General features: G+C 34.0%; 1 protein-coding gene and 1 pseudogene across 2 annotated transcripts; both read right to left on the bottom strand.

Moving 5' to 3' along the window:
• Positions 1-387: 387 nt before the first annotated feature.
• Positions 388-5931, bottom strand: LOC112019536 (ERAD-associated E3 ubiquitin-protein ligase component HRD3A). Of its 2 annotated transcripts, none has more exons than XM_024052055.2 (6): positions 5253-5929; positions 4234-4722; positions 3549-3764; positions 2172-2495; positions 1818-2060; positions 388-808 (listed from the first exon to the last, which is right to left on the bottom strand). In XM_024052055.2, the coding sequence occupies exons 1-6, from the start codon at positions 5829-5831 to the stop codon at positions 587-589; spliced, it is 2073 nt and encodes a 690-aa protein (XP_023907823.1). In that variant the 5' UTR covers positions 5832-5929; the 3' UTR covers positions 388-586. The 2 variants fall into 2 exon arrangements, with proteins under 2 accessions (XP_023907823.1, XP_023907825.1); XM_024052057.2 differs by having other exon boundaries at positions 668-824; positions 5253-5931.
• A 9324-nt stretch (positions 5932-15255) lies between these two features.
• On the bottom strand, positions 15256-20570 carry LOC112019544 (ERAD-associated E3 ubiquitin-protein ligase component HRD3A-like; annotated as a pseudogene).
• Positions 20571-23748: the final 3178 nt, after the last annotated feature.

Genomic DNA, 23748 nt, shown 5'->3' with positions numbered 1-23748 from the left:
CACTATTTGCCACTCTACAAAGGCAATGCAGGTCATACCAAGAGTATATTGTGCATATGGATGTTGACTACCACATGTATCACACTCACACATGAAATAAACAACTTCCGCCATGGCAGTATATCACAAAGGAAGATTGCCTCGCCAATTTTCTTTTAGGTGGTGGGGGAACAAGAGAAAATTTTCAAAATCTTCATTTGAGTATTATAATTCAAAACTGAGTTCTATGCTTGAATCTTACAAATCTGTCACGTAATAATCCCCAAAAGAATTACCACTTCATGATGTCAAGGACAAAAAGTGTACCTTCTACCATCCTTCTTTGGTACGAATAATTTCAACCAAAAAAAAACAAAAACAAAAAGGGGTTAAACTTGAGAGTCGTACTTCCGCAACTAAAGTGAGCATATAATAAATCTATGTAAAATACATGATTTTTCATGTGAATTTATTTCCACCTCACTTAAGACTATGCTACAATGAGCCCTAAAACATGTAACTGTACATCATATGGTAGAAAAAATCTTCCTTTTCTCAGAGAGAATAAAATAGCCTTGTGGTTTCTGTAGGCCACTAGTGACATGAATTAATTGGGTACAGGTGCAGCATGCTCGATAGGGTTGTGCGGCACAGCCACTTCGCCAGCTGCAGGAACGGCATGCCTACGATTCCGCTCGCGTAGATAAAGGACAGTTAGGAGACAAGCGAAAAGTGTGAGTATGGTTGCATTTCCTTCCTCGAAGAGCACATCCTCTACCCAAACTTCTACTTTTGGGTAGAATTCAGGCAAAGAATCAATCACATGGACCTAAATACACATAAAACTAAGCCCTTAATTCAGTATCAGAAGATTTTTTTCAATGAAATTTTGTAATCAACAAGATCAAGCACAATAGAGAAATTCAATTTATCCCCCCCCAAAAAAATTTGAGAACTATATATATATATATATATATATTTTTTTTTAAGTCTTCAACATTTTCAAGCTCTTAGGGTTAAGGTAAAAACCAAGAGATTTTTCCACATTTTTCTCCTCTATTTGCATTCCTCGAGGAAAAGTATCTGGTAAGAATATTGGGTATATTAACTTAAATGGTGCCTAACAATTTATGGAGATGAAATTCTCCACTTATTAATTATACATCTGAAACAGGCAACAAAGGCCAAACTTCTGAAATAGGGCACCTGCTAAACAGAACTGTACCTTGTACCAGACTCTCACGTTCCTTCCTCTATCAGAGGTCTCCCATTACCCTCACCTAGAATATATATTTCAATTTTACTAGAATATTGCAACTTAGTAGTAATTTAAATTTCCAAAAAACAAGTATATAGAAAATGTTCAACATATTCATATAATGTTATGCTAAAAGTTTTAGTACCAAACATCTCATATTGGGATCCAGCACCTATTTTTTTTTCACCATTCAAAGGAAGCTCAGAAGCCCCATGAGCCATTTGCAAGAGCATCGGCCAGTCAGGTCAGAATGCATGCCAGGTTCTCAAACCTACTGTAATTTTGTGTATGTGTGTGTGTGTGGTGGAGAAGTACTGTACATTTATATTCCTCCTACCAGTAAGTGTTGGGGGAGTTGGGGTTGAAAATGTCAGTCTAAATTCTATTCGTGTGGGAACTAAAATCAGAAAAAATGTCTAACACCGAAAATAATTAAATTTTTTTTACAGGTAATAAATTGAAAACCAGCAAGGTGCAACTGTTTCATAGAGAAGGCATTTTGCCACACTTGATTGTCTAAAATTATAATAGTATTAGAATTGCAAGAAGGCAAGCCAGTAAATCAGACCAGGATACTCACCAGGAAACCATCAGCATAGTTCTTTCGTATCCACAAGCTTGTAAGGGCAAGTGTGACAGGCAATTTTGCAGCAGGATCAATCTCTAGGGCTTGATCATAGTATCGCTTGGCAAGATGGAGATCAAATGGAAGTCCTTGGCCATGCTCATGCATGTAGCCAAGGTTAAACATGGCTTGTGCATTAGATTGGGATTTGGCATGCATGTAAGCTTCTGCTGCACGATGATAGTCTCTCTCGGTACCCTAAGAAAAGATAAGAAGATTAAGGAACTCATTGCGTGAGACCAAACTGCTTGACCTAAATCTCTTGAAAACTTGAGCACCCAATGAACTATTTCACTTTGAGACACATACCCGACCATAGTAATATGCATCCCCAATCAGCAAGGCAGCATGTTCATTACCCTGCTCAGAAGCTTGCCACCACAGAGAATGTGCACGTTGATGCCTTTCTGCATCCGTGCAAAATTCAGATTCTCCCATGCACATGCTTCGCTCCCCATATTTGTCAAGTATCCATGCAGCATTGCTCTGTGCCACCTCATAGCCTAGCTCAGCCATCCTTGAATACAAGAAGAATGCCTTGCCCACATCACCTTTTAAGTATGATTCAAGTGCCCATCTAGATAACGAACTCCATGGTCCACGCTCTGCTACTAATTTGTATAATGCAGTTGCCTGAAATCATATAAAGCTCAAATTATTGATTGATTGATAAATCAAATTGGGACAAATAAGATTCACAATAACTACTAGGAATTTACTTGCAAATCAATCGTTTAGTTCTAAACTCTCAAAGGGATTATAAGCCCAAATTGCTTTAATAAGCCCAAATCCATTGGTGAACGTAAAATTTTTTCCTTGGGGAGACAAAGTAGTTGTTAGAATAATTGGTCAAGAGCATTTACTATCTTGCCATTAAATAACAACAAAAACCAAGTCTTAGTCCCAATTCCCAAAACAGAATAATCTTGGTAACGTGTAAATCCTATACAGAGTCAAACTCTCCATCCCCTCCCTAATTGACATGTCATTTTTTACTATTTCTACAAATATTATTTTTCATTGATAGGGACTACCCCTATTAAGTAAATTTCTTCATTCCGAATCGAATCTTTCCTTGTATTTGCACTTATCCATCTTTGATATTCTCATGTTTTACCATTAAACAAAGGAAATTATTTTTGAAAATGATTAAGATTAACTGCAGAAATATTATAAACATCTTGGAATAAATATATAAATCAGCCTTTTTAAAAATAATTTTAAATAAATTTGCATGTAATGATATGTAGTACCTTGAGCTTTGTTCAAAGTTATGGCTCCTTCTGAATTCTCTTCTTTTTATATTTTTTAATCAATAAGTTACAAATGGCCCCAGTGAGGCTTGAATCCTGATTTCACCCTCCACCTTGATCTTACAATGAAAGGAGGTGCTATTGCTATTTGAGCTATAGCTCGTTGACTTATGGTTTCTTCTAAATTCGAATATCATAAATAATATTAATTTGATCATGAAATAAATAACAGCTAGTCTTAACAAGTCATGAGGTTAGCCAAAGCACTGAGCAGGAAAATCACCTAACTGTAAGAGACAATTGTCAAAAGAATTTAAAAAAGGAAAAGAAACATGAAGGCAAAAGGCTAAGTTGCAATGTTCATAAAATATTAATTTTGTAAACATGAAGGCAAAAAAACAGAGATAACAGAACATAAACAATCTGAATTTACCATTGGAAGGTTCTTCTTAAGCCCCACACCCGTATGGAACATCTTTGCTAGCTGGTAGAATGCCTTTGGTTGACCCGCATTAGCAGCCAGTATAAAATATTTACATGCTATCTTCACATCCTTCTTTACCCCAATCCCTTTCAGATGCATTACTCCTAGGTTATAGTGGCCTCCAGCATCGTCATTATTAGCAGCCTTCTCAAAGTACTCTTTTGCCTGTAATGAGAAAAATTAGATTAGTATGATGCATATATTCTCAAATTAACATATCAATAGACCATAAACAGCTTGAACACAACAAGTGAGGGCAAAGAGCATGAGGTAGAGCAATATCAAACTGCACTTCAAAGTACAACTTTTCTACACTTAGCTTTCTTCTAGTTACACCTTTTTCAAACAAACCATTTTCAAAAAAATGAAAAATAAGTTAATACCAAACAGGCACGAAGTATTCTTCAAGTTAGTATCAATTAAGGAATTCTTTAACCTTTGAGTAGTAGATCTATGAATAAATTTTATTAACGACACCTCCACTGCATTTAAGTAGAGGTGGAATAAAAGTCATATATCCCACTAAGTGTTCCACCTCCACCAACTGCAGTATTCTACAGGGTGTAGGGTGTGGTCGTGATTTAAATGCAAGCTACAAATATATATATATATATATAAGTATGATAAATCTTACTTTGGTGTAATTCTTGTCTACTCCAAAGCCCTTGACATACAAATAACCCATCCCATTAAAAGCCGAAAACAGTTGTTGTTTTGCGGCAAGAGTAAGGCACTCAAGCGCTTTAGAGTAATTCCTCTCAACCCCAGCTCCTCGTGCATATATCTCTCCAAGAAGTTCCATAGACCTAGGCTCCCCCTTCTCCACAGCCTTGAGAAACCATGACATAGCTTTGGCATGATCACGCCTCAAACCTCTTAGGCCAAAGTAGTAAAAGAGGCCAATCTTGTACATGGCTCCAGCATTCCCTTTGAGTGCCTGATATTCCAAAATCTGAAAGTCCTCATCATCCTCCCCTCGAGACTTCCTCAATGCCTCCTTATTCTCTTCTGTTCCACTATGAATCCTCACCGGTTCAATCACCGGTGAATCTTTCGATATCAGGAAACTATTTACAGCAACCTCTGCTAACTCGGCATAGAGCTTAACCGCTTTATCATGCATCTGTAAACAAACAAAGAAAAATCAAGCTCAAAACACATTATTGGCTGGATATTGGTCCCTAGACTTCAGCTCAATTTTAGTCTAAAGTTGAAAGTTATCACTTTTAATCCAAAACAAACTTAAAATGATCGTTTTTAGTCCCTAAAATACTTAGAATTATCAATTTTGGTCCTGAAGTTTAAAGTCATCGCTTAATCCCTAACATACTTAAAACGATCATTTTAAGTCCCTAAAAGACTTAAAAGTGATCAATTTTATTCCTCAAGTTTAAAGTTATCCATTTTAATCCTGAACATACTTAAAATGATCATTTTTAGTCCCGAAAATACTTTAAAAAGTAATCGATTCAAATTCCTAACATACTTAAAATAAACATTTTTAGTCCTCATGGAGTGAGGACGATGCGATCACTTTAAACTTACCAACATTGTAATTAAGCCCGGAAATTAATCATTTCTATAGGGACTAACTAACAAACCAACTAACTAAATAACTAACTAAATCAAAATGGAGAGCAAAGAAGCACTCACGTCCTGGCGCGAGTAGGTATAAGCAAGGGCCATTTTGGACTGCATGTTACCGCCCGCGGCCGCGAAATGGTGGAAAAGAAAAGCTTTGGCTTTGTTCCTCGCTCTCATCATTCCCATTCCGGACAGAAACCCTAGCACCGACCTCGCGTGCGCGTATCCCTCATTCGATGCCGCCTCGATCTCCGCCACCGCCTCCTCCATCACCCGCGCGTCGCCCGAACTCGCCGCCGATACCATATTCGAGACTCCCGAGAAGTAAAGAGAATCGGACTCCGACGCGGGGACTGGATCGGGTGGGGCCGACGAGGAGGAGTCAGGTTCGAAGATCGGGCGCCAGGAACCTGGGTCGAGCTCGTCCTCGGACTTGTGCGGCGAGTCGGACTCGGAGCCGAACTCGTCCCACTCGGACGAGTCATGGGAAGTGGTGGGATCGGGGGGCGAGTCGTCGGAGGAGGATGAAGTGGCGTCTTTGAGATCGTCTTGAGAGAGAATGAAGACGAAAGGGCGAGCGGTGAGTGAGAGAGGGTAGAGAGAGAGAATTAGGAGAGAGAGTATGAGGTTTTTGGTTGCGATACGCATCGTTTTGATTCGTCGATGATGTTGATTGTTGAAGCAGAAGAAAGAGAGAGAAGAAGAAGAAGAAGAAAAAGATAACGGAGAGAGATTGTGGAATTTTGTAAAACTGGTTCGTTTAGTAAGGGTAATTTTGGGATTATGAAATGAACATTTTGTGTTTGAATGCCACGTCAATGGTTGTCGCCTGGCCAATCAGATTTTGCCATGTTAGCATACGCTAACACAACACGATCTTGTGAGCACGTATACCACCACAGTTAAAGAATTCTCGAATTAGAAATTGCGAGTTGGAAGTCATAATTTCAATTCCTTATCTTATTATTATTATTATTATTATTATTATTATTATTATTACAATATATAAAAATGAGTTTTTGTTTTGTTTGTAGTTTGTACTTTGTAGAGTAATAAAATGACTTTGTGTTAAAACATAGTTTAATCTATTTTGGTGTGTTTGTTTTTCATAAAAAAAAAAAAGAAAAAAGAAAAAAAATTATATAGAGACTTTAGTACCCGTTTGGGTACATTTGAAATGTAGTGCGTTTGCTTCTTTTTTTTTTTTTTTTTTTTTTTTTTTTTTTTTTTCATTCATTGAGAAGCACATTTCAGTGCTTTCTAGTGGTCAGTATACTGTTTATGGACTCACAAACTTCTTTTTTTAACAAAACTTTATTAAAAATAGGTTCTACGATACTATTCACACATTTAAAATTATTTTGTTATAATATTTTCAGCTTTCAATTTTCAGCAAAATAAGCAATATCCAAACGGACCCTCAACCGAAAAGATAAGATGGAGAACTTATAATGTACTGAGAACTCACAAAGCTCATCGTTTCAGTGAGAATTTTTTTTTTTTTTTTTTCTTTTCATTGGATAGATTGAGAAGCCATTGAGAAAGGGTCAAACAGGATGGGATTCTACGTGAAGAGAATTTGGCATGACAATGGGGATGAGTTAGGAGATAGTGAGAAAGAGAGGGATAATACAAATTTGGGAAAATGTTGAGATAGAAAGAGGCATTAAGGCTAAGTGTTAGGAACACAATAATTGGTGAGTGTTCTTTCAAAAATTCAAGTGGAATCTTGAAGAAAAAGGTTAAGGGGATATGTTTCAAGGGTTATTTGATTTGTTTATAATTGAATGTGGAAGTGTGGGTGAGATGTGGGATGAGTTCTCAAGGATAAATGGCTTAGGGATTGATTGTAATGCAATAAGATTTTGGAATGGAGAGAGAAATGTTGATATGGTTGATGGAATTAAGGTTTGAGTGCATGGATGAGTTGAGAGATGGAATGGGTTGTAACTACTTTAAGAGACTCACATTTTTTTCAATTGAGACCTCTTCCAGGGAGTCTCTTTCTCAAAGCAAAAGAATATCAAGTCTATCAACAATTTAGTAGTTTCACTCAATGATTGGAAAATAGGTTACAATTGGTATAGAACCAAGTTGTGAACAACCAACTCGGGGTTTGTATGTTCCATGATTGCCTCTCTCATTGGTGGTCCTTATGTTGGAGCTTAAGGTTGATGACAATGGGTTGAATGACATGGGCTTGTGGTGGGCATGCAAGTGGTAAAAGAAAGTGAGGTTTGATAGGAGCTTGAGCCAACAATAACGGTGGTTTAAGAGTTTGGGTGTGGTGTTTACAATGCAATCAAAGATTACAAGTGGGTTTATTCAAAATTGAAGATTTGGGTATTTGTGTAAGGAAGGTCAAGTTGTGAAATTTTAGATTTTGATGAGTTAGATAGAGTAGTGTTTGCGTGCGCAGGGGGGGGGGTGTGGGAGAGAGAAAAACTTATTGGGATTCAATCACAACTCAAAATTTGTAGAATGTGATTCAATAAGTTTTCATGCACCCGAGAGAGAGAGAGAGAGAGAGAGAGAGAGAGAGAGAGAGAGAGAGGGGTGGGGGAACCGGCGAAGGGAGAGAGAAAGGGGGAGGGGGAGGGGAAGCTTAACAATGTTAAGTTGGAAATGGTTTTGTTAAGTTGACACTTGATTATAACTTGTTATTTTATAATATGCCACCTAAGTTGTTTGAAGGAATTTCTTTCAAATTATGTTGTAGCTAAAGTTTACCCCTTTTATGGGATTATCCTTTATAATGATGTTTATAAGAATGAAAGAGGAAATTCTAAAACATATATTATCATTTTATTGGAATTTCAATCTATCTATTAAATGGGAAAAAAAAATGCAAAATTAAAATAGGATTTTTTTTTTTTTTGGGTGGATAAAAACCAAAACAGTAACATAAAACTGAAAGATGAAGAAGAACAAATGATAGCGCATAGAGTTGTTTTCTTATCAAACTTTTTAAAGCTCTTGCGACCAAATTTCAAAAGAAAATAGAAAAAAAAAAAAACGTTGAGAAAATAGAGTAATTATACATGCTCCAAAACTTTAGAACCAATTTAACAAAAAAAAAAGTTTTATCATTATAACAAATTAGCTTGTAACCTCATGCATATGCATGGATACACTTAAAGATATAAAATAAGATACATAATATAATTGAAATATATTTGAAATACTATTGATAGTCATTTTTATATTTTGTTAACTCTTTAAAAAAATTTTAAGGATATTATTAGGTATAAAATGTAAATTGTCCATTTTTATTTATTTATTATTATTGTGAAGTACTTTTTTTTTCTTTTTTACGATTCATTTATTCTAGTCTCTTTGGTTTTTGTACTTAATAATTTACTTGGATGAATATTTATGATGTGGTCTCACATTTGATTTTAAAATTAAGAAATAAAACTCTATAAATAAATAATTTAGGACACATGGCGCAAAATTAGAACTCTAATTTGGAATTATAATTTAAGTTCTTCTTAGTTTCACCTATTATTATTACTAGTATGTAACCCCGTGCTACCGCACGAGACTGGTTAATTGTAATAATGCTATTGGCCAATTTTTTTTTGTTTTTGTTTTTGTTTTGTTTTTGTGTTTTTTGGGTTTATCACACAAATGATAGAATTAAATCAAACAATGAAAAATATATATTGAATTTTATTATTTACGTAATGCTATTGGTCTTTTTTTTTTTTGGTTTATCATACATAGGATAGCATTAGATAAAACAATGAATAAAAAAGAGGAATATTGCATTTTATTATTTAAAATATATAAGGGGACATTAATGGAACTTTATTCAAAAGTTTCTAATTAAATTGGACATGAATAGTGTATTGGAATCAGAAGTGTGTTGCAATTCACAGTTTTTAGTGGAGATGTCATCAGATAGTACGTTTCCCCTATAGACATGTCTAATACACTGTCCTTGAGTTTATTTTGAGTATGTTTCAAGCCAAAGTCAATATTGTTGTCTCTTTTAACACTTCAAATTGCCATTAATCAGTTTCACAAAATTAAAATTTACGGAACATTTTACCTTCTTGTTTTTTTTCAACATCCGAAGTTAAATGTTTCTATTAAAATCCAAAAGTTCATCTAACTAAAAATCATATATACATATCTTTCATCAATTGTTAATAGCTCTACAATCTATTTATGCACAAAAAGCAATGACTAACTTGAAAGAAGAGAAAGATTACATGTTAGCATAAACTATCACTTCCAAAAGCATCATTAATCAAAGATTAAAATGAAACTGTAATCCAAAATAATTCTAGCAGTTGCCTTTGTCCCAAATTGTAAGATTCAATCTTCTCCCACCAATTATGAGTAACTTAATCTCAAAATCCACACCTGAAAATGATTAAAACAATAATATTGCAAGATTGTGATGATAAGATGTTTATCTTGGTAGATTAAGTTTCCACATTGAGCATTATGAATGGAGGTAACTTAACATCAACATTTAAAAATCAAATTGGACACATAGCACAAAATTAAACTACATTTAGAAATTAATTTGATTCGATTTGAATTCTAAAATTGAACTTCAACTTAATATAATATATATGATTATATTTTTGTCCACTTTTAACAAATTAACAAAATCTTAATCCAGACACACTAAAAACTATTAAAAAATAAGAACTAATCATTGAGCTTGGAATCTTCTTGGAGGCGCCAATGAAGCGCTAATGTATGAGAGCGTGAAGTAAGGAAGAGTGAGATTGAATATTGTGTTTGAACTTGACCTTGCTCTGAGAAATCCGTAAGAAGGAGAGGGTAGTGTGTAGATCTAGTTGGTAAAGGTTGAGAGAGGAGGAGACATGGGATGACGATATGGAATTAGAAGGAGATGATATTTTACTTTTATAGTCTTTTTCATTGGACTCCTTGGTTCTAGTTATGGGATTAGAAGAGCTCTAGACTCTATTGAGATCACCCATAAAAGTGTGCAGGTGAGATGTTCTTACTTAGGCCAATGAGTATTATCATTGTGGTTTTCTTAGCTTCCGTGTTAATATTAATGCATCATTTATTTGGGCACACAAATTAGAAAATTTAAATAAGATACATGATACAAAATTGGAGTCCAATTTATAATCTCTATAAAAGTGTGCAGGTGAGATGTTCTTACTTAGGCTAATGAACATTATCATTGTGGTTTTCTTGGCTTATGTGTTAAATGTTAATGCATCATTTATTTGACTACAAAAATTAGAAAATTTAGATAAGATACATGACACAAAATTGGAGTCAAATTTATAGTTTAATTAGAATTTTTTTTTTGAGTTTTGGTTAGGACAAGTGGCGCAAAATTGAGAATCCAATTGAAATCTAATTGGATTTTCTCTCTGCTTCACATATTATTATATATATAGATTATTATTATTATTATTATTATTGTAGGGTCACAATTTGTAACCCAAGCCTAAGAGATATGAGATGTAAGCCCCATGAGTCCAATACAATAAATTTGTAGAGAGTGGGTGAAAAAGTTAGACAATTTGTGAATTAAACAATGGCTAATAAGGATTTAAAAGCTGAATAAACACCAAAACACACTTAGAACTTGATTAAATTAGTGTCCGAAGAGATTAACTATGAAATGAATTACTGTTTTAGAAAGCAAATACACTTCTTAATGCTACAGTAAATCTTCTTTCCTTCCTCTTCCTTTCTGATATTCTCCGATTCCCCTTTTATGGAAGGTCTTTTACATTATATAGTTTCCTTCCAGACTATCTTGATCGTACACTTGTTAATCATCTAAGCCTTTACTTGAGTATATATTCCATCAGGCATCTTCTTTGGCTCTCTGTGAGTAGTGGTGGTTGGGACTGCACTGTTCAGGGGTCTTCTCCACATAAATGCGACCAGAAAAGTTGCTGCAGTGCATTTAATGCGGTGGTAGCAACTTTTCTTTTAGATATTTCTGTATTCTTATCATCTTTGTACATGTATGAAGTTCATCCTTATCGTTGGAACTTTTTGGAAGATCACCTAAATCACTTTAGTACTTGCTCGGCCGATATTTATCGTATTCGAGAGGGATATACTCTTCGGACTATGTTCTCCCATCCTTTCCTTACTTGATTCTCCACTATGAGGTCTCCCAATCATTTGTTCTTCCTTGGATATACCCACATCCTCAAATAGGGCCCAAGGCCCAATATACGAACCTGGGCTTTTATCCCCACAATTATTATTATAGATTAAACGTCATACTTTCACAAGGTACTACTACTTACATGATTTCCCTTATAAATGTCAGGTTCTCTCTCTGTTTCGGGAAAAAAATTTGGTTGCGTTCATATTTCTATCAAGTAAAAAGTATGTTGATATGCAATTTTATTTTGTGTTCTAGTTAGACTATATTAAAGAAAATCTAACGATCGAAATAAAGAGTGAGGTTTTATTTGACACAATTATAATAGTGTGACTTCGTAGTGACAAATTCAAAAGTATGAAATATATATGTTTTATATATGTGTGCGTGCATTTTTTTTCCTACTAGAATAAATAATATATATAATATAAAACCACCTAAGATGGTGGATGTTTGCCATAGATCCCTGCCAATTTTTCAAAATAAAAATGATTGGAAAAAATCTCATTTAATTTAAATCCATTAATTTCAGCCAGAGCCTTGTAACTCAATTAATTATAAAATTTTAGTGTTTTTAGTGAAGACATTCAGGATTCAAATCTTCCTCTCTCATATTGTAATTATCAAATTAACCATAAAAAAAAAAAAAAAAAAACTGCCAATATCCATCAATATTAATCCAAATGCAAACTCGGTGTTTGTATGTTCCATGAGATGGTGGATGTTTGCCATAGATCCCTGCCAATTTTTCAAAATAAAAATGATTGGAAAAAATATCATTCAATTTAAACCCATTAATTTCACCAAGAGCCTCGTAATTCAATTAATTATCATTTTTTAATGTTTTCAGCAAAGACATTTAGGATTCAAATATTTCTCTCTCATATTCTAATTATCAAATTAATAGTAACCCAAAAAAAAAAAAAACCACCAATATCCATCAATATTAATCCAAATGCTAAATGCATGACCTTTTTTTTTTTTTTTTTTTTGAGAGGATTTCAACCTATGATGTCTATCTATTAAATTGAAAAAAAAAAAAAAAACGCAAAATCAAAATAGATTTTTTTTTTTTTTTGGTGGATAAAAACCAAAACAGTAACATAAAACTAAAAGATGAAGAAGAACAAATCATAGTGCATAGAGTTGTTTTCTTATCAAACTTTTTAAAGCTCTTGTGACCAAATTTTAAAAGAAAATAGAAAAAAAAAAAAAACACATTGAGAAAATAGAGTAATTATACATGCTCTAAAACTTTAGAAGTTAGAACCAATTTAACAAAAAAAAAAAAGTTTTATCATTATAACAAATTAGCTTGTAACCCCATGCATATGCATGGATACACTTAAAGATATAAAATAAAATGCATAATATAATTGAAATATATTTGAAATACTATTAATAGTCATTTTTATATTTTATTAACTCTTAAATTTTTTTTTAAGGATATTATTAGGTATAAAATGTAAATTGTCCATTTTTATTTATTTATTATCCTTGTGAAGTACTTTTTTTTTTTTTTTTAGTTTTACAATTCATTTATTCTAGTCTCTTTGGTTTTTGTACTTAATAACTCACTTGGATGAATATTTATGATGTGGTCCCACATTTGATTCTAAAATTAAGAAATAAAACTATTTGAGAATAAATAATTTATGACACATGGTGCAAAATTAGAACTCTAATTTGGAATTATAATTTAAGTTCTTCTCAGTTTCACCTATTATTATTATTATTATTATTGTAAGGTCACAATTTGTAGCCCAAGCCCAAGAGATATGAGATGTAAACCTCACGAACCAAATACAATGAATTTGTAGAGAGTGGGTGAAAAAGTTAGACAATTTGTGAATTAAACAACGTCTAATAAGGATTTAAAAGCTGAATAAACACCAAAACACACTTAGAACTTGATTAAATTAGTGTCTGAAGAGATTAACTATGAAATGAATTACTTTTTCAGAAAGCAAATACACTTCTTAATGCTACAGTAAATCTTCTTTCCTTCCTCTTACTTTCCGATATTCTCCGATCCCCCTCTTATGGGAGGTCTTTTACATTATATAGTTTCCTTCCAGACTATCTTGATCGTACACTTGTTAATCATCTAAACCTTTACTTGAGTATATATTCCATCATATATCTTTTTTGGCTCTTTGTGAGTAATGGTGGTTGAGACTGCACTGTTCAGGGGTCTTCTTCACATAAATGCAACCAGAAAAGTTGCTGCAGTGCATTTAATGCGGTGGTAGCTGCTTTTCTTTTAGATATTTCTATATTCTTATCATCTTTGTATGTGCATGAAGTTCATCTTTATTGTTGGAACTTTCTGGAAGATCACCTAAATCGCTTCAGTACTTACTCGGCCGATATTTATCGTATTCGAGAAGGATATACTCTTCGGACTATGTTCTCCCATCCCTTCCTTACTTGATTCTCCACTATGAGGCCTCCCAATCATTTGTTCTTCCTCGGACATACTCACATCCTCAAATAGGTCCCAAGGCCAAATATATGAACCTAGGCTTTTATCCCCATAATTATTATTATAGATTAAACATCATACTTTCACAAGGTACTACTACTTACATGATTTCCCTTATAAATGTCAGGTTCTCTCTCTGTTTCGGGAAAAAAATTTGGTTGCGTTCATATTTCTATCAAGTAAAAAGCATGTTGATATGCAATTTTATTTTGAGTTCTAGTTAGACTATATTAAAGAAAATCTAACGATCAAAATAAAGAGTGAGATTTTATTTGACACAGTTATAATAGTGTGACTTCATAGTGACAAATTCAAAAGTATGAAATATATATGTTTTATATATGTGTGCGTGCATTTTTTTTCCTACTAGAATAAATAATATATATAATATAAAACCGCCTAAGATGGTGGATGTTTGCCATAGATCCCTGCCAATTTTTCAAAATAAAAATGATTGGAAAAAATCTCATTCAATTTAAATCCATTAATTTCACTGAGAGCCTCATAACTCAATTAATTATAAATTTTTAGTGTTTTTAGTGAAGACATTTAGGATTTAAATCTTCCTCTCTCATATTGTAATTATCAAATTAACCATCAAAAAAAAAAAAAAAACTGCCAATATCCATCAATATTAATCCAAATGCAAACTCGGGGTTTGTATGTTCCATGAGATGGTGGATGTTTGCCATAGATCCCTGCCAATTTTTCAAAATAAAAATGATTGGAAAAAATCTCATTCAATTTAAATCCATTAATTTCACCAAGAGCCTAGTAATTCAATTAATTATCATTTTTTAATGTTTTTAGCAAAGACATTTAGGATTCAAATATTTCTCTCTCATATTCTAATTATCAAATTAATAGTAACCCAAAAAAAAAAAAAAAACCACCAATATCCATCAATATTAATCCAAATGCAAGATGCATGACATTTTTTTTTATAGAGAGTTTCAACTTATGACGTTCGTTCTTAATGATAGCTCATTATTATTAGACCAAAACACCAATTAGTTTTTGGTATAGGCAGGGATTGAACCCCAAATTTCTTATACAAAAATTATAGACTTTATTAGTTAAGATAACTGGAATCCACAAGATGCATGACCTTTAAAAAGATTTAATAATCTTAAGAAACCCAAGTAAATCACAAGAAATCAAATAAATGCAACATATCTCATATCTGACCAAAAAATTGAGGAAAGCTAAACGTTTAATTTGCCACAAGCATAAAATTATAAATTATATATTTTTTTGGTTTTTCGCAAAAAAAAAAAAAAAAAAGTAAAATTCAAACAGCTGGATCATTTACAAACTTTGATTAATTAATTAGGACAGAGTTTGCAAAATGCACCAACATATCATTTTTCTACATGTAAAGTATAGAAGCTATAGTTTACCAGCTGATTGTCTACTTCATTCGCTTTATTCAAATCGTGGTTTCTCACTTTCCTAAAATGTCAATAGGGCTCAACAGGAATATGGTTTGGGTTCTCAATCAGCTCAGCAGCATATTGATTACCCTGCCCGGAAGCTTGCCACCACAAAGAATGTGCACGTTGATGCCTTTCTGCATCTGTGCACAATCCATATTCTCCCATGCACATACTTCGTTTCCCATACATGTCGAGTATCCATGCAGCATTGCTCTGTGCAACCTCATAACCTAGCTCAGCCATCTTTGAATACAAGAAGAGCGCAGTGCCCGCATCAACTTTTAAGTATGATTCAGGTGCCCATCTTGATAACAAACTCCATGGTCCACGTTCTGCAACAGATTTGTAGAATCTAATTGCCTGAAATCATATAAAGCTCAATTATTGATTGGTAGATAAATCAGAGTTAGGGCAACTTAATAAGATTCAAGATAGCTGCTAGGAATTTCCATGCAATTCAAATATCTAACTCTCAAAAGGACTGTAAAATTTTTTGATCATTTTGGGGGGTTGGGGGTGGGGGGGGGAAGGAAAGTACTTTGATAAATCCAAATCCTGTAAATTTTTTTCCTTGGGGAGACAAAGTAGTTGTTAATTAAATTAATTGGTCAAAAGCATTTACTATCTTGCCATTAAATAACTTGTCAAAAAGAATAGTTACAATAACAAAGCCTTAAGTCCCAAACTTTTAGTTTGGTTGTTGATTCTTAACAAATTAAATAATCAAGGTTGTGGGTTCCAGTTAACTCAATTTGTAAAGTCTTTGATAGTTAAATAAGAGATCTGAGGTTCAATTCCCGCTTACATAAAAAACTGATTGGTGTCTTAGTCTGATGATAAACAGTATCATTAAGAGTGGACGTCATAAGTTGATACTATCTCAAAAAAATAAATAATAATCAAGGTTAGTTCATCTATTCATTTTCTCTATTCTATCCTATACAAACGCTCTATCACCTTCTTAATTAGCAAGTAATTTTCAACTATTTCTACTAATAATATTATTAAAGATCTTTATCTCTTTTTTTTTTTTGTCATTTTTTTAATTTGAATAAACTCACTCTTATTTACTGGCACGTTACTTACTCTCCTTTAAGGGTCATCAAATAGCCCATGGTCCACAGGCCGGCCCAAAAACCCGGCAGCCCATCGGGCTAATGGGTTGCCCAACCCGTTGTTATTGAGGCCCATGGGTAGCCCACTAGCCCAGTGGGTTAGGCCGTGTGCTAGTTTTTATGCCCATGGGCACCTGGTGGGCTAGCCCAGTAGCCCAGCCCGTTAGCCTAACATGTTGCCCATTCCAATAATTTAGAATTTTTAACAAAAATATATAAGAAGTGTATGAAGAATTGATCTTGAGATATTGTAATAAAATTTCTTAAGAAAACTCTCCCAATCACTAAGATACTTAAAGTAATTGTGCTAAACTTAGTTTACTAAATATATATTTTTCTAGTAGTCTAGCAAATTTGAATTGGGTAGGGTCATGGGCTGGGGTTTTCTCTTTCGGCCCAGCCTGACCCGGTCCGTTAACTAGTTAATAGCTCATTATGCCCAGTCCATTGTGCCCTTGGGCCAAGTAAAAATGGGCCGGGTCAGCCCGACCCGGCCCATTGATGACCCTTACTCTCCTTTATATATAAATATATATATATGAACAAACTATCCTAATCAAATCTTCCTCATCTTTTCATCAATATAAGCTACTATTATTTTAAATGAATTTCTTTAATTTGAATTATATCTTTCTATGTATTTCTGTTTATTTTTAAATATTTTTAATAATTCTAAATATAATTGCAAATGCTAGTGATAATTGGTAGTACTTATTTATGAGTTGGTTTCACATTGGCCCAATTAATTCTGCCATGTTTATCTTAAGTTTTCGAAATCAGGACCCAATTACTTTCCATGGGCAATCAACAGCACACCCAGGCAATGTGCTAGCTCTCCTTGATTTTTTTTTTGTTGGTTGTTGTTGATGATATTTTCCAACACGTCACTTGAATCAAATTCTAAACGTGGTAGGGATATACTAATTTCTCAAGGAAATCATCCTTATAATTAGGTAGTATATATGGAGAGAAATTCATAAGGATGATTCCCTTGAGAAATTAGTAATTGATCGAGAAGTTATATGAATTCACAATTTTATCTTCTCCTTGCTCTTATAACGAGAGGAGGTGTTATTTGAACTAAAACTGGCTTATAAGTTATAACTCCTTTTAAGAGATAATTGTCAAAAAGAAAAAGAAAAAGCAACAGGAAGACAGATATCTTAGTACATTAGAAATATAAAGTTTGTGAAACATAAAAAACAAGCAAATGACGATAAAAGAATGTGATCAAATTGAATTTACCATAGGAAGGTTCTTCTTAGAAAGCCCCTCGCCCGTATGAAACATCTTTGCGAACTGGTAGATTACCTCTGGTTGACCCGCATTAGCAGCCTCTATAAAATATTTAAATGCTATCTTCACATCCTTCTTTACCTCAATCCCTTTTAGATACATTACTCCTAGGTTATAGTGGCCGCGAGGATCATGCAAATTAGCGGCCTTTGCAAAGTACTCTATTGCCTGTAATAAAAATGATTAATATAACGAGTGGTGGCAAAAAACTGTCTGGCTTGTACGTAAACAGTTTCAAATCACATTTTTTCAAAGTACTACTTTGTTAAACATGTAGTTCTTTTTTTGAAATAAAAAAATTTAAACAACCCCATTTTCAAAAAAAAAAAAACTGAAAATATAAATTGTATCAAACTATAGACACCGCATGTTACAACTTGCAAGTATTATTCAAGTGAGGATCAAGGAAATGTTTTAACTTTTGCGTAGAAGAGCTATGAATAACTCTTACTTTGGTGTAATTCTTCGTGTCTACTCCATAGCCTTTGACATACAAATAGCCCAACCCATTAAAAGCTGAGAAAAGTAGTTGTTTGGAGGCAAGGGTGAGGCATTCAAGTGCTTTGTGTAGTTCCTCTCAACCCCAGCTCCTCGTGCATACATCTCCTAGTAGTTCCATAGACCTAGGCTCCCCCTCCTCCATAGCCTTGAGAAACCATGACATAGCTTTGGCATGGTCGCACCTTAAACCTTTGAGACCAAAGAAGTAAAAGAAGCCAATCTTGTACATGGCTTCAGCATTCCCATTGAGTAGTGCTTGATGTTTTAACATCTGGAACTCCTCGTCATCCTCCCCTAGGAGCTTCCTTAGTGCATCCTCATTCTCTTCTGCTCCATTGTTAATCCTCATTGGTTCAATCACTAATGAATCTTTCGATATCCGGAAACTGTTTTCAGCTGCTTCCGCTAATTCAGCATAGAGCTTAACCGCTTTATCATACATCTGTAAACAAAGCAAAATCAAGGTCAAAATGCGCAGTTGGACCCTAACTATAGCTCATAGGCAATTTTAGTCATAAAGTCTAAGGTGATTGCTTTTAGTCATTATAAACTTTTTATTATTATAAATTTTTTAGAAACATACCCATAAGGAGGAGAGAAAATGAATTTTAACATAAAGTCATTATGTAAAAACTCAAAGCTTCGAAGAAGAAGAAAACTAAATAGAACTTAGTTTTCTTATTGACAAGTAAAAGTAATTACAAGCAGCTGAGAATATAGATAGAAAATATCTAATCCCTTATATATAGAATTATGGAAAAGAAAGGAGCAAAAACTAACAAACTTCCCTGATTAAGTGGGAAAACAATTTTAATCTAACCACTAATCACAAGCTAACACGTGGACTTAGTTAATAACAGAAATGGGAACTAATCTATATCTAGGTGATACCGCAGTGTTTTACTAAAACAATTACTAAAGAGATTGCAAAATGGTGTCGTGTCAATTAGTGCCATAAGCTTCTCATTTACATAAAACTATTTTGCTTCTTCTTTAGTCTTTTTTTGCGTTTTGTGCTATGGACATGTATCTCAATTTTCAACACATTATAAAGTTAATTCACTGCAGAGTAATAATGTGTCAAATTTTAGTTTAGCCACGTGGTCTAAGGAATTAGCGGACTAAATGGCATATGTACTAAACCTTAGAGAACCAAAATTAATCTAACTAAATAATTAAAGGTAAAAACTTGTTTTACACAATACATGATAAATTCCAGAGTTTGATATTGTTTTTAAGTTATGTTCTTGTAACAATTCATGTTGACAAATGTTCATAGTAGGCTTGGACAAATTTTTTTTATTGAAATATTTTATTTTAAAAAATAAATTATATATATATATATATATAAAGTGAAGACTTAAAAAAAAAAAAACTATAGATTAGTTAAGAATAATAAATAAGCGGACATGCATGTTAAGCTAAAATAAACAAATCTATACTATTGCTTTACAAAAATAACATAAATTTGATTCTAAATTAATTATATAAAAAAAGACCTACATAAATTGTACTTGGTGTAATAACTAGATATTTTTACATTAGTAAGTAGAATCATGCCTTTAAAAATAAAATAAAAAATTGAAGTTTTAATGTGCAAAAACCATACATATAATATATATATATATATATATTTATATTTTTGGTTAACCTACATATAATATATTGAATACGTTACTACTTTGTCGTAGATTTTCTTTTTCAAACTTACCTTTATTATTACTATTACTAATATTTTGATAGGTGTATATGATAGAGAATTTCAAACTATAGTTTTTTTTTTTTTTAAAATAGAACAAGTCATTAATCAATTTTGGTAGGTTAGATTTAAATTTCATATCTCACCTTACATTTTATCAGTTGAATTAACTCCCATAAAATAAATTCACTTTTCAAAAAAAGTAAAAACCCCTCGTCGCTCGCTCACAGCATGGCGCTTGTAGTTATAAGCGAGGGCCATCTTGGACTGCATGTAACCGCCATTGGCAGCGAAGTGATGGAACAGTAAAGCTTTGTATTTGTTCCTGTCTCCCATCATTCCCGTCCCGTACAGAAACCCTTGCACCGACCTCGATCGCGTGCGCATGCATGTCCCTCAGATGCGGCTGCATCGATCTCCGACACAGCCTCCTCCATCACCCGCGCGTAGCCCGAGCTCGCCGCCGAGACCACCTTGGCGACTCCAGAGGTGTACATCGAATCGAGCTCCGAAACAGAGACGGGATTGGCGTAGCTGGAGTCAGGCTCGAAGACTGAGCGCCAGGAGACAGGGTCGAACTCGTCCCACTTGGCCAAGTAGTCATCAGAAGAGGATGTGGAGGTGTCTTTGAAATCTTCTTCAGAGAGAATGAAGAAGGAGCGGGCGGTGACTGAATAGAGAGAGAAAATTAGGAGAGAGAGTATGAGATTTTGGATTGCCATAGGCATTGTTTTGATTGATCAATGATGTTCGAGCAGTAGAAGAAGAGGAGAAGAAATTTTAGGATTTCTGGGAATGGGTAAAATATGTTGGAGAGAGATGGTAGTTATCAAAATTATTGACATAATTCATCAAAAAAAATCACTGATGTAGATTTTTGACTGTTCCATGCATGCAGGTACCATCTCTGTACTAAAAGTTGGAGCAACGCGTTCGTTTGGAACAACTTTTTTTTTTTTTTTTTTTTTGGGATAAGCACAGTTTTGTACTTTTGTCTTTTGTACGTGGACTCGTTTATCTAATTTGTATCGCTACTGAATTTTCAAGGAAATTGAGCCTATTTTAAGAATCCTAATGCAGCATTTAGCAAAAACTCCAAATACCACATGCCAAGTAACAGGCGATTGTTTGTTTGTTATGCCATAGTTTTGACTTTGAGTACCTTATTTGCTAAATATGAAAAGATTAAGGGGTTAGGATTTCAAGGGTTATTAATTTGGTTTGTTTATAATTGAATGTGGAAGTGTGGGTGAGATGTAGGATGGGTTCTCAAGGATAAATGGCTTAGAGATTGATTGTAATGCCATAATATTTTAGAATGGATCGGAGCTTGCTAGAGAGAAATGTTGACATGGCGATGGGATTAAGGTTTGAGTGCATGCATGAGTTGAAAGATGGAATGGGTTGTAACTACTTTAAAAGAGTCACTTTTTTCCAATTGAGACCTGTTCTAGGGAGTCTCTTTCTCAAAGTAAAAGATTATAAAATCTATCAACAATTTAGCACTCAATGATTGGAAAATAGGTTGCATGTACAGAAACAAGTTGTGAACAACCAACACAGGGTTTGTGTGTTCCATGATTGCCTCTCCCATTGGTGGTCCTTATGTCGGAGCTCAAGGTTAGTATGACGTTTAATTTGTTATGCTAGTTTAAGTGATTTACACTTATTCAAAGGCAATTATCTAACTTCAAGGGAGAGGTTATAGGTTTGGCAGTGCCTAACTTAACTTGATATGACTTTTATGTGAAGTGTCCAAGTTAACAACGAGAATAAGGAAATAACCTAAATTAACAAGTTTAAGATAACAAAACCTATTCAAAGTGATATGCACTTGACTTGATAATAAGCCGTTTCACAAACTGACGAGCATGAGAGTCTCTTACAATCCTACACTTTTTTTTTTTTTTCTTTTTATAGGAAAACTAAAACTTTGTTAATTTACAAAAGACGACATCATGATGAAGAGTTTGTTCCAAAAAATAAGGACTCTCTTCCATCCAAACTAAATAATCAACAATGTCAACAGCATGTTTAGCTAAAATATAAGCTAGTCTATTTCCTTTCCTAGGCACATGAGCAAACCTTACATAACGAACCTCCTAGCAAGAGTCTAGAATTCCATACACAATAAGAGCTACCACAGCAGGGGAATGAGATAATCCAACAAGAACGCGATAGACATTTAGAGAATCACCTTCTAAATTAAATTCATGTAATTCCACATTCATTGTAAACTGAAGGCCACCTTCAAAAGCTTTTGCCTCAATGTTTTGATACAGATTGTTTTGATAAAAAATGGCAAAATTTGCCAAACAATATAATTCTGGAAACATTTTAGGTGGATGACATGCGTTCAAAGTTAATTAGTTATTTGGACTGTTTTTTGGAAGTTGATTTCAAGAAACTTGACTTCTAGCCAAAATTGATTATAGTAAACTTGTCTTCTAGCCAAAATCGCTTTTTTTTTTTAATCCATTTTTGGTAGGAAGTCGAGTATATTAAACTCGACTTCAATTGAAAGTTGATTTTGCTGTACTCGACTTCCACTGAAAGTCGATTTTGCTATACTCGACTTCAAAAAACAATCCAACTAACTAATTAACTTTGAATGCATGCCATCCGCCTAAAATGTTTCTAGAATTATACTGTTTGGCAAATTTGCCATTTTTTAAAATAATTTTTAAATGTGTAAATAGTACCATGGGACCCATTTTTAAGGAAAGTTTTGTTGAAAAAAGAAGTATGTGGGTTTTGTGAATAGTGCGCGGGACCCACTACAGTCTTGAAATGCGCTTCTCCCAAAAAAAAAAAAAATACCAAACACAAACGCGCATGGCCAAAACGCAATCCAAACGGGCCTTCAATGTTGAAAAATCTCTCCCTATTTATACTCGAGGATCAAATAGTTAGCCTTGTCCTTCTGCTAGTGTCATGTTTTTATTGCTTCCATATATATAAATTTTGGCTACGGCTGTGTTTGTTTTGAATGAAAATCACTTCCGGAAATGCTTTTCTGTAATTTTGGGTGTTTGGTTGCGCAAGGAAAATCAATTTTCCAGAAATTATTTTCAGTTGACCGTGAGTCAAGGGTGAAAATGATTTCCCTTTTTATTTTCACTTCAAATAACGTTTTTCAGAAAACAGAGAGACAGAGAGCACAAAGAGAGAGAGAGCACGAGAGGAAGAAGAGGAGCCCATATCACGCCGGAGATGTTGCCGGCGAACCCAAGAACCATGTCGATCTCGCCTTCGATTGCCGGCGATCACCTTCGATCGCCTTTGCTCGATCTCGCGATCTTGCCACGCACTGCACCGCACGATCTTGCTGTGAACACCCATAGCCTTCGCATCGGCGAACCCAGAACCCGTTGCCGAGCCCCGAGCACCGCATTGATTGAACCCAGTTGCCGATCGAACCCAGAACCCAGAACCCGATCGAACCTAGATTTGATATTTTTTTTTTCTTTGGTTTTGTTTCTGCTTTTGATTGCCGGAATTTGCTGTGATTTTAAAATTTTTTGTAATAATAGTTTGTTTGGATGCTGAGAAAATGTGAAAAATGTGTAGGAAAATAGCATTTTCAGAATAGAACCAAACACAGGAAAATATTTTCTACAATAATTTTCATTATGCAACCAAACACTTGAAAATATTTTTCTTTCCCGAAAATATCATTTCCGGAAAAATAGGTTATTTTTCAAAAAATATTTTACGGGAACCAAACACAGCCTAAAATACCCTCTAGTAACTGCATCAATCTCTAGGTAACTGTTTGTATTCACGTGCATCTCACGTGCACCCATTTAGACAAAACCACCCAAGATAATCGGTATGTTAATTTGTTACTTGTCTCCTACATGGCAATCACGTTGCCAGTCTCCTACATGGCCTACTCTTATCTTG

This window comes from Quercus suber, unplaced genomic scaffold (genome assembly GCF_002906115.3).
Source record: "Quercus suber isolate HL8 unplaced genomic scaffold, Cork oak 2.0 scaffold_591, whole genome shotgun sequence".
NCBI lineage: Eukaryota > Viridiplantae > Streptophyta > Magnoliopsida > Fagales > Fagaceae > Quercus > Quercus suber.
Note: the sequence above shows the minus strand (reverse complement) of the source record. Positions and strands in the feature narration are given on the sequence as shown.

Excerpts from the sequence above, each read along its gene's own strand:
- LOC112019536 (XM_024052055.2), bottom strand. The coding sequence starts at position 5,831 with ATGCGTATCGCAACCAAAAACCTCATACTCTCTCTCCTAATTCTCTCT. Across the intron at positions 3,765-4,233 it reads TAGACAAGAATTACACCAAA|GCAAAAGAGTACTTTGAGAA; the intron begins GTAAGATTTATC and ends TTCTCATTACAG. Across the intron at positions 2,061-2,171 it reads ATGCATATTACTATGGTCGG|GGTACCGAGAGAGACTATCA; the intron begins GTATGTGTCTCA and ends ATCTTTTCTTAG.